At 42.9% G+C, this 15,612-nt stretch overlaps 1 protein-coding gene across 3 annotated transcripts in view; it reads right to left on the bottom strand.

The window, feature by feature from the left end:
• Positions 1-15,612, bottom strand: part of RARB (retinoic acid receptor beta) — a 335,643-nt gene that overhangs the window by 91,136 nt on the left and 228,895 nt on the right. The window contains exon 1 of one of the 3 annotated variants that reach the window (XM_076331166.1): positions 5,425-6,022. The exons of the other annotated variants lie outside the window; for them this stretch is intronic. Within the exon in view, the coding sequence (XP_076187281.1) occupies positions 5,425-5,581 (157 nt within the window). The 5' untranslated portion in view covers positions 5,582-6,022. Of the gene's footprint in view, positions 1-5,424; positions 6,023-15,612 lie in introns of those variants that run through there. 3 annotated transcript variants of the gene reach the window in all.

Here is a 15,612-nt window from a genome sequence, read left to right on the forward strand (position 1 = left end):
CAGTTTACCCTGCCAGAAGAGGCTAAAGTATTTGCTTCCCAAAAGGAGTAAACATCAATAGGGGGCAGGAATATAATCAGCTTCTCAGCCACGCAGCAATGAGAAATGAGGGAAAAGGATCTCCTCCTCACCGTAGCCATGAAGCCATCTAAACGTTAGATGCAACATTTTCAGCAAAAAGTTGAAAGATTTCCCAGCACAGTGACTTGAAAAGGACAATAGGCCTATTTAGGCAATTATATTATGCAGGCTTTGTTATTAGGCAGCCCTGCTCAGTCCCAGAAAGTCTGGATAATCAAAAGTGTCCAAGTACAGGAAGGGGAAAAGTACAACCCCACCCTCCCGCACAGCCGCTGCCAGGACCTCTGGATTTGAAGGGTAAAGTCTATTTACCGAAGCTCCTTGGCCATTTTATACATCAACTGATATCCTTCCTCATGGGGCTGCGTGCTACAGCCTAGCGAAGCTCTGGAAAGCCCTCCGAAACCACAACTAATTTGGCCCCAGCCGCCCGCCCCTGTAAATTCGCTGCTCGGAGGCTGCTGCCAGCCCCCTAGGCAGAAACTGCGAGGGGGAGAGGGATGCTCCCCCCTGCTCGCACGCATACCAGCGCCGGTCCCCACGGCCAAACAGATCTGGAAACTCATCGCAGCTGTGCTCTGCTTTTGAGGTCTCAATAGGATGGGGCATGGCGCGGCCGACCGTGGCAGACAGCAGTCCTTCTGAGCACAATGTCCCTTTCACAACCCCGCTCCCAAATCTAAATGCTGGCTGGGTAACACAGCCGCAGTTCATCGGCTGCGTAAAGGGCGGTGTATAAATTAGACATGAGCAAAAACAGTCACTTGGGGCGTTTAGGGGAGGTGGAAGCATAATCCGCCGACCGGGGCGCCTCGCTCCCCGTGCACCCCCGAGCAAAGCCCCTTAGCTCGGCCGGGCTGCGGTGCAGGCGTGACGCACACATGGTTAACGAAGACAGCTCAGCAGTAAGTGAGGATTTAACTGGATGTGAGGATGACTAACTTCGCTGCCTGAAACATTATCTCTCTCTTTCAACTCCTTAACTTCGCCGTAACCCTCTTGGAGGCAGCGCCGCGCCAGCCTGGCTTTGTTCTGACAAGTTGCACCTTTGCTGCACAGACTCATTAGGCAAGCGGGGAGTCACCCAAAGATACACCGCTTTTCCTCCAAGCTTATCCCACCCTGACTTCACCAGCGAACGCCTCTCATCATTTTTGTCTGTAGGAGTTTTTGACAGTGGTGCGTGTCCATTAGTTTTCCTGTGCCAGCAGCTGAATCAGGCTAACTGTATCAGAGTCTAGGTAGAGAACAGTTCTCATTTCAATTAATTTGAAGAAAAATATCCCCGTGCAATTTTTTTTTTTTTTTTTAAATGAAGGGGATCAGAAACAAACACTTTTCATCACATATTTCAGGGCATTAAGCTACAAGTATAAAAATTTAAACAAAGACTGTGTCCCTAAGCAAATCAGTCCTAGTGATTTAGCTGTAAAGTTTATAGATGAACTTTAAAGAAAATAACCTGGTTCAAACAGATCTTGCCTTCTGGGCACTAGCAAACACACCTGCAGCAATTTGATACTTGGGAATGCAGATTACAAGTCCTTCACTTCAAAATGTTTGTTTTTAAATTCAGAAAGATGAAAGAAAATAAAGTACTGAGCTTTTTTCTGTTGAGCACAGATGTTTCCAGTATTTCCAGTGCTTGCAGGGAACGAGAACCTGACCCAAACATCGCAATAATCTGGAATTCAGAAGGAAAACGCATGCCTTCTGGAGTTCCATCTTCATGAACTTTCTGAAAGTTAATACCTGCTAGATCCTCTCTGGGCAAACACTTCCCACCAAACCGAAATAAGAACTGTATACTACAAGAGCCTCGACATCCTATTACATTCTGCTACCATATCCATAACTTTTGCCTTCATCAAATTTCTTGTTCTTCTAAACCTAACAAAATGCGGTAGGCAGTAGTCTTCTACTCGATATAATTAGCTGAAACACTACACACTGCCAAACAAACTTACTCTTGTTTTGGGCCTGCTCATTTGGGTTTTTTTGCCCGTTTAATTAATGAAGCCTAAAGAAGATTTTTTTAATAGGCTTTTACAAGACCAAAGGAAAATTGCCATTCCTTGCAGCTCTTTCTCTCTCACGGCCTGTCCCATTCCCACTTCTGCAGCATTCAGTTAGCTCACGTTTCACCAAAAGTTACTTGTTTTCTCTCAGTGTTTTGTTGTCGCTGCATTACAAGGGAGCAGAAAATTCTACCTTACTTAAAAAAGTGTAAGTTAGTCATTCTTGCAATCTTACCTCTTTTGTCCTCTTAAGAACTATTCTCATCTAATTCGATTATACTGACCTGATTTTTACCTTATGAGAAAAGGAGTGAGAATGACTCATGATTAAAAGCGCAGTTGGTTCTGCTCTCATTTCTGAGTCCATAATTTTCTTTGCAAATAAATACTTTCTTTTTAAACCTATAACAATATAACTAATATCACATAAAACATAAACACATATGAGTGCAAAATTAGGGTTTTTTTGTGTGCTCATAACACATCTTGCAATATACAGTGGCTAACGTTTGGGTTGCAACCCATAGCAGGTTTTTCCTCCCACAGGGAGGGAGGAATAAAATACCACACAAGTTAAGGTCATGTTTGGGTTGCGCCTTACCCTCTATTTTTACTTTGCAGACCCTTGTGGACTAGAAAATTCGTGATGCTGCAGGAGTGTACTTGCTTAGTGAATCATAACGGGATTAACATACTGAAGATGTACTGAAGTTGGAGACCTACAGCATTCTGCCCTAACCCCTGCAGTGGCCAATTTTGCCAGTGTTTCAGTCGAAACCCTGATGCTGCCTGGGATTGTTACTGGCCTGTTCAGAGTCTGCTCTATCCATGTATTAGTCCCTCAACAACCATTTACCTTTTACTCTACAATCACGTCTCTATCAAAGCAATATTTCTAAGGCCTAAAGCAATGGCTGCAGGTGTACCGCTTTTACGGCAGAGCCAAAAATAAAACAACAAACTAGTCCAAAACCCTTAGCTATTACATGTCTAATAATTTCAAAATTTGGCTACGATTACATTCCATTAAATCACAGAGGTCTTCCTAAAAACAGAGAATCAGGAAACACTTGAATCGGAATCAAACATTGCTATCTTTGTATTTATAAGCACTGGAGCAACATTTAAACCATTAAAAGCTTTCTGGACCACAAAAATTCTGGTTTTGTCATTATTTTCAAGAGATGCAAGGTAAAATCTTACATGTTGAGAGAATTTTAGTGTTTCATAATCTGTTTACATATATTTACCCACACACATGAAGCGTTTACACTTTCTTCAAAATTAAAAACAAAACTTGCTCTAGAAATCAAACAGAATTCTTCATTTGGACCCTAACTAAATTGCTTTTCCACATTTCTCTACCATTAACTTTCACAGTTCAAATTACAACCACCGCATTATGATTCAGGTTTCGGCCTGATTTTAAATTCCCATGCAGTAAAGATTAATCCTATTGCTTACAAAGTTACGAGACTGGATTCCTGAATGCATTTGCCTGTATTTTTTATTTACTCTTGTTAATATGAGTTTCTTTGATTAGCTAAACTTTGCTGTTACCAACACTTGTCTCTTATCACAGGCCCTAGGCAAATGACATATTTACCACTCATTCCATTCTGATAAGGGTAATCCTGTGTTTAACTTGCCCAAGAACAAACACCATATATTTTGTTTTTAAGAAACTTGCTTCTAGGTATTAACAACATACAAGAGAATGAGCAGGACATTTTTAAACCAGAAGTTATTTAAAGAATACTTTGCGAATGCAAGCTTTTAACGACAGCATATGCCTCCTACTCCAGGAAAGTTTATTTAATTCCAAGTTTCTGCAATATCACTGCTGAAGTTATACTAAAGTTTAAAACATGGAAGGAGGAAAACACATTTTTAGTAAAACATCTGTTTTGGGGTTCCCCCCCCCCCAACTGAAGCTCTCCCATACCTAGTAACATTATTTTGAAGTATAAGCTTTGTTTCATATCTTGTTTGAAGCATTTTGAAAACAGCGCAGAGAAAATAAACATCCCATGCTGAACTTCACAGTCTAATTTTAATTGTAAAGACATCAAAACATTTGCAGTGTTGTAGGCTGGTAGTCCCTGATTTTTACAATTCTGTTTTCATTACTCAACCCACACAAAACGTCATATGGTGACTGAAAACTTTTGAGCAGTGAAAAACACACTATTTCACCAAACATTTTTTAATTTATTTTTCAATTCCCCCTCCACCCCCTTGAGATAAACTGTATCAAAGGGAAAACTATTCTAATTCCTAGGTAACTTTTTAACATACGCAAAACAAAAATTTCAAACAGAATTATACGGTTAATAGTGTACTGAAGTGCCCGAGAGTGTGCTAAAAACATTTTGATAGATAGCCAAGTCATTTATCTAAATCACTGTCAGAGCAGTGAAGCATCCTGCAAGCTTTTATGCAGAGTATAAGGTGATGCTTTCTGGCACTTTTTGTCATTTCTCAAACTTGAAACTGTGGTGTTAAAATACTGCCATTATTTACCATCTATGTATTTCAGCAACAAATCAAGGCCCTATAACATAATAATACATTTTTCAGGAGTGTCCTACCACTAACTCTCCCTCCTGCGTTACCAGTGCAACGCTGCCCGAATCTCAAGGTATAGAAATAATTGATGGTTAAACTCAAAGGGTGTTCACAGTAAGTAGTTTTCTAGCAAAACAGCAACTTCTTAGAGCAACAAAGTGAAGAAGAAAGGTGGCAGCAAGGTCAGTACAAAGAAATATTGCCTTTTCTTAGGAAACTTAAAACTACTGTCTGATTTTTGGAATGGCACCTACCCACTGCAATTCCATGTCTTTGCAAGAACCGTCCAGAGCAGCATTTTAATTGCTTGGCTGCTCTGCTAAAATGCACTTCGAGACAACATGCATCCAGATTATCAAACGTGCTACAAAATTAGATTAAGGAGGCAAAGGAAAAAAACTACCACAGAGATGTCATGTAAATTCGTCCTTTACTGATTGGAGTTTTGCAAGTATTTGCTGTGTTGTATTATAATTTTATGTGTTCCTGCTTGGCTCCACAATTGTTGTTAGGATCAATATGCTACATGAGAAGGGATAAACAGAAAGCAGCCCGGTGCTTCTTTCCTTTTTCCTTTCTTGCCAAAAGGAGAAAAATAGCTTGCAAACCGCATTTTGCACAAAAGCTCCCCCCACCCCTCATTACCCCTGCGCTTAATTACAAGTATTTTTTTAAAATACATGCAAATAATAAATAATAATAATAATAATAATAATAATAATTGCTTTAAAGTGGAAAAATAACAGTTGGGACCTACATTGAGCACTGTGCCGGTGTTGCCACTCTGTTTGTGCCAATCCACTGAAGCATGCTTTGAGAGCCTTCTCCTGGAGCATGCAGGAAGACGGACTCGCAGTGTAGAAATCCAGCATCTGAGCAGGGCTCACTGCTAGAACATCCATACAGTCAAACATGATTCCCCCTGCACAGAATGCCTGCAAAAGTGCTTTCCTCTAGGTGTGGAGGAAAATGGCACATAAAAGTACACCCAACTCCATCAAACTCTGCCCCTTTTTTGGCACGTAGGCTGTTGGTCTTTTTCCCAGACCAGAATCATGAATTATGACAGACAACACAGCTAAAAGCCTGTAATTGATCCAAATGATCATTTACCATTTTCCAGGCTGCCCAGCCAATCCAGCAAGATGGGGGGAAGCGAGCCGCATTCCACGTTTTAGCTCCCATCAATTTCCCCCAAAATGTCTTTAGAGCCAGTCCCGCTCCCCGGGCGCTCGCCGGGTGCGTGCCGCGTCCCGCGCCGCGCCGATCGCCCGCCTCCCCGGGATGAAACGGCTCCGGTAGGGACTCGGGATCCCCCTCGGCCGTGAATAGATCCTTCTGCCTCTGAACAGCTCACTTCCTACTACTTGTGTCACTGGGAATGAAAGATTGAATTGCCTAATATATGCGAGTGAACTTTCCGTGAACCCTTCCCAGGCTGCTAACCTTCAAATGACCCAAGCGGTCTGACATCACCAGCTCCCAGGATTCTCACACGCCTTCACAACTCCCAGCAGCCCTGCAAAAAAGCAGGCAGGCGGGCAGGCAAACGCTAGCCCCAGCCCTGCCGGAGTCGCCCCGCTGCCGCTGAGCGGGCGGCAACGGCGGGTGCGGGCGGGGAGGCCAACTTGCAAAAAGACCCAAAATAATAAAGTTAAAAAAAAAAAAAAAAAAAAAAAGCAAACCAACGAGGAGGAGGGAAAGGGGGGTGGGAATTGAGGCAGCGATGTTTTTGGCGGTTGCAGAGAATGGAGAATTTTTAAATTCCAGCTCCATCTGCTAAAACTTCTGTGCCCCCCGCTCCCCCCCGTTCCCTTCCTCTCCGGAGGGGCCACAAGTGAGGCGCAGGTGTCAGCCGCCGTACCAGAGTTGTGGACATGGGCTTCACCCCAACTTCCGGGGCGGTGGGCCTGGGTGCGGAGCAGCCTCACCCTAACCCAGCCTCGTGCACACCAGTGTCCTGGGACCCCTGTTTGACACCACCAGCAGTGACGATGGACCTCATGGGCCCGACCCTGCTGGGGTAGGGGGTGTGTGTGTGGGGGTGTGTGTGTCAGGTCCTGTCTCTCCCCACCACCCCCTATCCTCACTCCTAAATCACACAGAGGTGTGTTATGGCTGCAGCAGAGCCTGGCCACACTGCCCACTGCTCCGAGGCCACCCCGACAGCCTGGATCTGGCAGGGACCATCGCCCGGGAGGGCCTGTCCCCACCACCCAGCCCGGGGCAGGAGGCAGCCACATGACCCCTCTTCTCCCCAGCCCAGGGGCCACCAGGTCCTGCCTGTCTCTGATTAGCAGCGAGGGGCCAGGGCTGCTTGCGCAGCCCCGTAGGGGCTGTATCAGCTTTCAGAGGGCTAATGAGCCCCAGGTCCTTGGCGGGGAGAAAGGCCACGAGCAGGTCCGTGAGGAACGGGAACCACCCCAGGGTGCCGGGAGGGAAGACGGCGGCCGCCCCCTCCCCGGGGCAGGCAGACCCGGCTGCCCCCTCACAGCCATTTTGAAGGCACAGGGCTGCTCCTACCAAAACACCTGCACAGGTCTCAGCGAAACCGCACTCCCGGCAGCTCTGCCTCGTGGCAGGAGTAGGTGTCAAGGCCTTCCCAGGTCTGTGGCCAGGATGCCACCGCCAGCACTGTGCTGGCCCACCATTTACATCAAGCCAGCAGGGAGCCCTGTGCTTTTTAGGTAAATAACCACCTTCTGCAAAGTCCGGCTTTGCAGAAGGTCTCTCTCACAGAGAGAGACTCCATCGAGGCCTCCACCAGTCCTTAATTCCTACGGACACTTTAAAAATTAAAACCAACAGCCTGGAAACACTCCCTCTGCCCGACTGGAAAGGACATGAGCTCAAGGACCACGTGCACGCTTTCATTTTAAGCGAGTGAGCCAAGTCGCCTCAGCCCTGGTGGACTGAGCACCGGCCTGGAGCAAAGGTTTCCCGAGGCACGGAGGAGCTCCGCTTCCCGCCCCAAAGCTAGCTCAGGTTCGGAAACTGGAAAACGAAATCCTTGATTACTGCCCATTTCTTGAAAAGCCCAAGATGGGAGTCGGGCAGAGCAGGGGACACTGTGCGCAGACATGGCACACAACTGGCGACCCTAAAGAAATGCTGGGGAGAGACTCACTCTGGGACCTGCGCAGGCACTTTAATGGATGCAGTGTCTCCTCTCCACAAAAGTCCTTTGATGAACCGAAAGCTCTCTGACAATGCCTGCAGATTGTATTAACAAAACTTTTCACACAGGTTCAAGAATTAAAAAAAAAAAACTACAAAAAACCCAAAACAAAACACACAGCACGCACACTTGTTCCCTGAAACTGATATACCCACGTTGAAAACCAGCAACAGCAAAAAGACCTGCTGCAATCTGGAAGCGAATCCGTTTGAAGAGATAAAAACAAAAGCTTTTCTTAGCCTCCTTCCCCTCCGATGGGAGATTTCTGGCTGTCCCTGCAGCAGGCAGCCTCTCTTCCCATCTTCCCTCCAGAGGCAGAAGAGTTACAAACGCTGGAGTTTAACAGCATGTTTTTAAGGAGTTTTTAAGGACTTTCTCAGTCCGTTGGGGTGTCTTCCCCCAGCCTGGACTCCTCCAGCTGAAGAAGCCCCTGACACTCTGTAATCCAAAAATTATGCACAGCGCACGTTTATCAAAAAAGCCATCCTTCAGGGAAGGCTTGTTTAAACCACGTCAGCACAGCAAGCAGCGTTTGCTGTATTAAAAAGGCAAGTGGAAAGTGGCTAATTTTTTGTTAAAATCTCAGCTGGCTACATTGCTACAATTTTGTTTTGAGTAGCAAAGCTAAATTAAAAGACAGTATTTTCTAACCAGACGACACAGAATGCACGAGAAGTTTGGAATATGTAACGCATCGCTACAAAAATAACTGGAAAGGATGATACAAAACACAGTATGTTTTGTCAGTCTCCGATTTAGGGAGAAAACGGCATTTTGTGTGGACCAACGCTCTAGGAACAGTTTAAGCTTCTGCCAAGAACAACATATTGCCCATGTGAGTTAAAATAAACAAAATCAGACAAACAGAAATACAGTTATGTTTATTCCATTAGCAGTCTTATAATACCATATTTAAAAATAAAACCTGCCCATTGTACCTCAAAACGTAGACTGGCAACTTCTGAAAGTAAATGTCAGGAAGTCACGCTTAACTGCGTATGAATTGAAAAAGATTGCATTTTCTCACTGTATCTAAATGAACCAGGTAGCTCATCATGTTTTATTACGAGTAATAGTTGTGCTAATGCTTATACTTATTACTAAAACCACATGTAATTAACAAATTCTTCAAATAGCCTAATGGTTTGCTCGCATACTATTTCTACAATACAGTAATTTATGTATCTCATATTTCACTCTGAAATAGCATGATACTTGTTTTTCTTAAACAGAGTATCAGGAAAAGCTACATTCATAAAATGGTGGGTATTTTCTAATTTAGATCAGGACTAACCATAATAATTGTGATAACTAATAGCCCTCTAATTCAAATGTAATGAAACTTTAAGTACTGCCACATATTTTAAATGCCTACCCAGCTCCCACAGAGGTGCAAGTAGGCAACAACTCTCCAATATCTTCCACTTTATCCGTGCAAAGAAATTGTGACTTCACATCACCACTTTGATCTGTTTTCTCTCAAACCATGATGGCAGAAACTTTACAATAAACATATTCTTAGCCACAAGTGAAATAAAAAGCAAAAGTTCAAGTCAGAATTCTATTTCTTTTGGTGTTACTGTATATTTGTCAGTGTGACATAGCGCATTTGAAACCCATGATCATAAAACAAAAATTTACAGCCAAGGTTTAGGGTCTACATCTGTTTCTCTGGTTTTTGTACTGCAATTACCCACTGGACAATTCAGAAAGCAGCACTATGAATCATGTACTGCACACGTTTGTGCTGGTCACTTTTTCGTTAGTACAAGAGGCTGAGGATGCCATAATATGATTCACCGAGAGAGAGAGCATTAACTAGAATTAGGATGAGTGCACTGGGTGCTCTAATAAAAATGACTTTACTAGAAGCAACAGAGTACTCCTGGAACATTACAGGCATATTTACAGGATGGAAAAATTAAGAACTACATGCAAAAATTCTCCAAAATGTATCTCAGGGGAAGCGGACTTTTTTTTTTTTGTGCATGCACGCATTTTACTATTAATCAAATGTAGCACTCTCTTGAAACAGTTTTGACAGCAGAGTAAATGGTTACTAGTGAATGATGTGTGTGTTTAAGCAGTGAAAGCAGAGACAAAGTGATGTTTTCTTCTACTCCCTAGGCAAGAGCTGACACTAAGCTTGCTGCCTCAGCTTTGATACTCACAGATTCCTTTGTGTCAGTTGCTGGGAGAATCACTGGCAGTTCACTAACCCTGCCTCACACACAGGGGCTTTGATTTTTACCTCTTCATTGAGAATGGATGTTAACATGAAACAGTACTTGTCTGCCTTGGCGCTTCCCCCCCCCCCCCCCCCCCCCCCAACTGGTGATACAGGGTTTCAAATCTGAAAACATGAATCCCCCTTCACTACATGTATTTTTAGTGTTATAGGATGTTTTCCTTGTGTCTCAAGCACAAGAATGATGTCAAAAGATTATGGGGAAGAAAATCAGTGGGTCACAAGAGAATGGCTGAATATTTAAAACTCCAAAGTAGTCCTGAGGAAATGGGTATCAATCCTGAGCAAGAATGGCCCTGAAGAAAATAAAACAGTAAAATTACTGGCACAAAATGGCACAAATAGCATGGAAAAACATGAAGTACAGTGAAATTAACTCAAAAAGGGGTTTCTTGTGAATGCTATATGCTACTATGCACAATTTGCAATGACTGAAACAGGAATTTGCACGTAACAGGAAGAATTACTTCAGGCCTCAAATGTAACAGCAACTGGCGAAAGACTATTCAGTCCAGAGCAGTATCTTATTTTAGATGGGAAAAGCAGAGCTACTCAGCTCCAGACCCAGAACTTGGGCATGCAACCAGTCTGCAAGTCACTTACAGATAAAGGCTTTTTGTCTGTTTTAATCAGTGATATGTATTCGTAAAGATGCCTTTAAAGCTGATTGCTTAACTTAAAGGCTATAAAAATAATTCATCTCCACAAACTTGAGCACACAACCACGTTTCTTGGAACCCATACTGTGTTTTACACTCCTTTGGCCCGGAGCCAGAGGTAGAGAACTGCCCTGTATGATAAAACTGGAAGTGTAGATGGTTCAGCAACCCATATCTAAGAGTGACTGCTACTAGATCTTTCTAAGGAAAATATAGGAATCTCTAGTGATTGGCAAAGTATAACTCACCCATAGGTCCTCTAATAGCCTGTTCTCTAACAGCAAATCACTTAAGCATTAAAGCATGAGATTTAATATCCTTTCCAAATTTGTTTTTGGTAATAGCCCTGGTATTCTAGATATTCATATATAGCCAATGTCTTTTTGGATTGTGATAAATTTGTAGCTCCGTGACACAGAAGGAGATAGTAAGTTATTGGGTTTTGAGACAAAGAAGGATAAATATTTTTTTAAAAACACTGTAAGACTCCTCCACATTGCAAGTAAAGGAAAACACAGACCAAACCGCACCTCTCTATGGCCCCAAAGGCTGACTGCTGTAGGCTCCAGAAAGGTTGGCAAAGAGGAAATGACATCATGTGCCTAAAGACGGGATGACGCGCATTTTTGAAGGATATAAAAAGAAAAAGCATTTTTATATTAAAAGTTGGCTACATACTGAATCTACACTTGCTGTTTAGGAGGATCCTGCAGTGCAAACACCACTGCTAAATGGTTGCCAGGAAAAAATAGAAGTGAGGGGGGAAAAAAAAAAATTGTTTCATTTTGTTTTCTTTTTAAGTGACCAGAAACTGCTGTTTCAAGGTTTAGCCAAGAAACAGATTTTTACTGCTAGCCTATAAATCCCTCAAAACATAGAGTTATAATGGAAACGCTGAGGTAACTGGAGTGCCATGCATGGCACTGACACTTTGCATTATATAATCCAGGGAGAATGAGGGCTGGGAGATCTATAAAACCTAAGCAGAAGCAAGATGTAGGAAAGAGCAGAAGAGCAAGTAGAAATTTTGAATATTAAACTGCAGAGAATACTTCTTCTAACAATAAAGTTTCCTATATGCTGGATATGCTCATGGTTGGCTGAAGGCGAAAGAGCACAGAGCTCCATTAAAAATAGAGATTCCAAAATGCTATTCAAGTAACTGTTTTGTTCCTGCCTTTTTTTTAGGGAGGGAAAGAAAAAGAAAGCTACCTAATAAAAGGATAGTATTTCCTGATGTTCTGATATCCTGAAAGGTATCTCACAATGTGTAAATAAGTAACATTAGAAAATGCAGAATAAATGGAGTTCTAAACACAGACAACTTACAACCCTAGTTGTAACCAGAATCAGAATAGAAATTGGGACAACAGTATTTCTAGAGGTTCACCAATGGCAGCTTAAACTCTTAGTGAAAAGTTAGCCCTAGTGACTTTCTTCCACCAAAAGACCAAAGTTACCGAGCAATAACTGGAACTACAGCTCAGTGCAGACATATATCCTAACACCTTACTTAAGCCCTATTTAACTTAAGACAGACTTAAGCAGCATTTAGAACTTGTGCTCCTGCACTGCTGCAGGGACAACCCATATAGAAGGATCCCAGAGGCCAGCAATAGCCGAAACACACTTGCACAGAGCTCTGGTCACAAAGCCTGATGCAGATTGGATTGGATTATGCCACTACTGTAAACTGCAATAGATCCACAAGCTCAGCAGCTTGACACATGTATTCACGATAATCCAATTTCCGCTTAGCTAGTTCCCAAACCTACATCAACCACTGAAAGAACAGTCCAATATCCTATCTGTGGGCATCTTAAAAAGCAAGATGAAGGAGTGACTGGAAAATGTGCTGGCATAGCTACCTGGCTAGCAGAGGTAATGACAATGTGGTGACACCACCTGAAATCTGCTGGTAATGATGGCCATCATGCCAACACCTCTACTCCACCTGTTGCCCTAATGCACTGTACAATCACACCTTCATTTTATTGTGCAGATGTACTTTCTGTTTGGGCACAGTTTGGGGAACAGCCTGCATGAATTTTTGCTGTAAATGAGGTAGGATTACCCAGAAACTGAGGTATGTATTTGGCAAATTGGCATCCCTTTTCTTTTGTAGAATATGTGCCATCGATACTGTGTGAATTAACTGAGGGCACCCGTCCTCTCAGGAATGCTGTTATCACTGTAGCTTTATTGATGTAGCCTGAAAAGTAAACTTTGCTAACGGGGTCAGTTTTACAAGCATACAGGTATTCACAGTGTAACTATTGCTGAGCAAGTAAGGGATTCTGTATAACCCTTTTAGGCTACAATAACCGTCCACGATTGGGCTGTTGCAGGTACAACTCTTTCAAAAAGGAAAGATCGCTTTCCCACCCTACATTGTTATAGCAATGTAACATTCAAATGTAGACAAGATCCTGGCAAAAATCAGGCTGGGCTAGACTCCACTTGCATTCAGAACAAGCGGTGGCAGCATGAATGATGTCCAGTCTAAAACGCTTGCAAGATCTTTTCTGGTTTTCAAACTCTACCAGAATACACCTATCAAATTGTTCTTTGGTGCATTCCTCAAATTCTACTTGACTTCTGCAATTTAAGTCTACAAAGAAAAATCTGCCTGGTCTCAACCTGCTTAAGCTAGTCCCATACGATTAAATAGATCTGCAAGTTCCCATACCCTTAGTCTGCAAGACTCCCATATCGGGCCACAGAAGAGACTGAATGTCCAGTCATATTATGGCCATGCTGGGGCAACCATGACTGACACACATGCTTTAACTGAAGAGGTCTTACAGAGCTGGGGTGCATTTGGAGATTGTGGTGGTCAACGGCATATTGCCCCAGACATTGTGCAGTATCATGAATTGTTTGCCCTTCTGGGACTCCTTGTGCCACATGTAGTGGAGAATGTGGAAGGTGGTCTCTAAGCATGTAATGCAGCCTATGCGGCTTGACAGGTCTATAAAACTATCAAATTTGTTTTGCATAAACCAGACCAAAACTCTTCATTTTGATATCTTGAGCCGTCTTCTGACTGAACAATTCTGCATAGACCTTGCCATCACACTGAAAAAAACATTCCTTTTAATCCATCCACAGTTTTGGGCAAACATCTTCAAGAACAGGCTTCTCATTCATGGGACACTAATCTTCCAGGTATTCTTATCAGGCTATCAGAACAACAGACTTCACCCGTCTTTATATGGAGACATGCAAAGAAGAACGTGTGGAAGAAACTTCTTTCCTTCGCAAAAATGGCTCCGAGGTCTCGCCCTTGCTGCATCCTTCCATTCTGTCTTTGGCATGAAGTATCCCAAAGGATATGCCAGAAGACAGGGTTGTGGCCCAACTTCTTCAAGGAATTATCGAGATTGATGGATGCGGAAAGTAAGCCTCAACCCAAAGGAGGTTTAGTAACAAGAATGAGGCACGTGCACACTCTCAATTCTGAGAAATGTGTCGGAATTCTCCTTAAAAAGTACAGCATCGTGTTATCTTCAACCAGATCCTAAATGACATGTTAGTGAATACATGTTATTTAAAGACTTTAAAAAGTTAGTTCCACCTGCTGGATTCCTAATTTTGTCTAAAACTTGTTAATTTGTTTTATTTTTTTAAAAACAGACTTGCTGAGAGTACAAGCACACACCACTGATACTCAAGCCTATTCTGCCAGCTGAACAATGCAGGAACATTATGTCACTCGGGGGCAGGACTGCGCAAGCACGTAAGAAAGGCTAAAAGCTTTGCCAACACAAATTATCAGGCAGAACCTCACTGGAAAAAATGAGGCACAAAGATCTAAGTGAAGTGTAAAACTTACTGAGAATTGAACGACATGTTGACAAATACCACTCCACTCTCTTGCTTCCTATCAGAACCCAACAGCCGAAGCAGAGATTCCTAAGTAGTGTTTTTACAGGCCAAGCTTAGTCTCTCCCTCATCTTATCAGTAGCCTTCAAAGGGACTGTGGGTGGATCTCCTCCAGGAAAAAAGAAAAAAACAACAAAAAAGCCCCTCAGAAGTGCCACCTCTTCCATACAAATATATTGGCGCAATCACAGAGGCTTTGCTTGAGCTGTGAGACTTTGAGAAAACACACCTGGCGTGTGTAAGGAGAAATTAAAGAATTCATGCTTCAGCCCTCAAGCCTTGAGTGGCCTTAAGAAGAGGAATAGCTAAAGAAAGAGTCTAATCAGGATGCAGGGAAAATCAATACTGGCTTCTTGAAATATCTTAGGCAGGAAGGAAGAGCTTAAGGTTGAGACATTTAGCCACTCTTTCTGCACAAGCAAATGGGCCGAAGGCTATGTGCACAGGTGAGAACAGAAAGGCAGGAGAAGGTTTTCTGGAGGCCTGAAAGCGAACCAAGGCATGTGCTACTCTGAAGTTCTTTGGGAAATCTCATCTTTTAAAAGTTTTCTAGTTTTCGTGCAAGAGAGATCTTTCTACACACTGGTCAAAGTTGTCAAAAGTAACATTTTCAGGGATAAATGCACACCATTGTACTGTTATTTTCTGACTTTGGTGTGGAATACAATTATTTAAGACTCGGCGGGAGAGTATGAAAGGAGCAGGAGTGTAATTCCAGTTCAGAAAAACTCTAATAACTGACAACACGCAAGAAACACAAGATAGATGCATTGTATTGTCGGACTGAGTCTCATTGGCTGGAAACCCTGACTCTCCCAGCAGGACTCAGTTACATAGCAACTCCTGAGGGCAGATTAACCCTTTCCCAGTTAGCGTATCTGGCATGATTTAAGAGACCTTTTCCTTCTCCTGCTTCAGAATAATTTCATAGGTTTGCAAAAAATGTTTTGAAAAAATGAGTTGAGTGCTACTAG

Source organism: Aptenodytes patagonicus, chromosome 2 (assembly GCF_965638725.1).
Source record: "Aptenodytes patagonicus chromosome 2, bAptPat1.pri.cur, whole genome shotgun sequence".
Taxonomy (NCBI): Eukaryota; Metazoa; Chordata; class Aves; order Sphenisciformes; family Spheniscidae; genus Aptenodytes; species Aptenodytes patagonicus.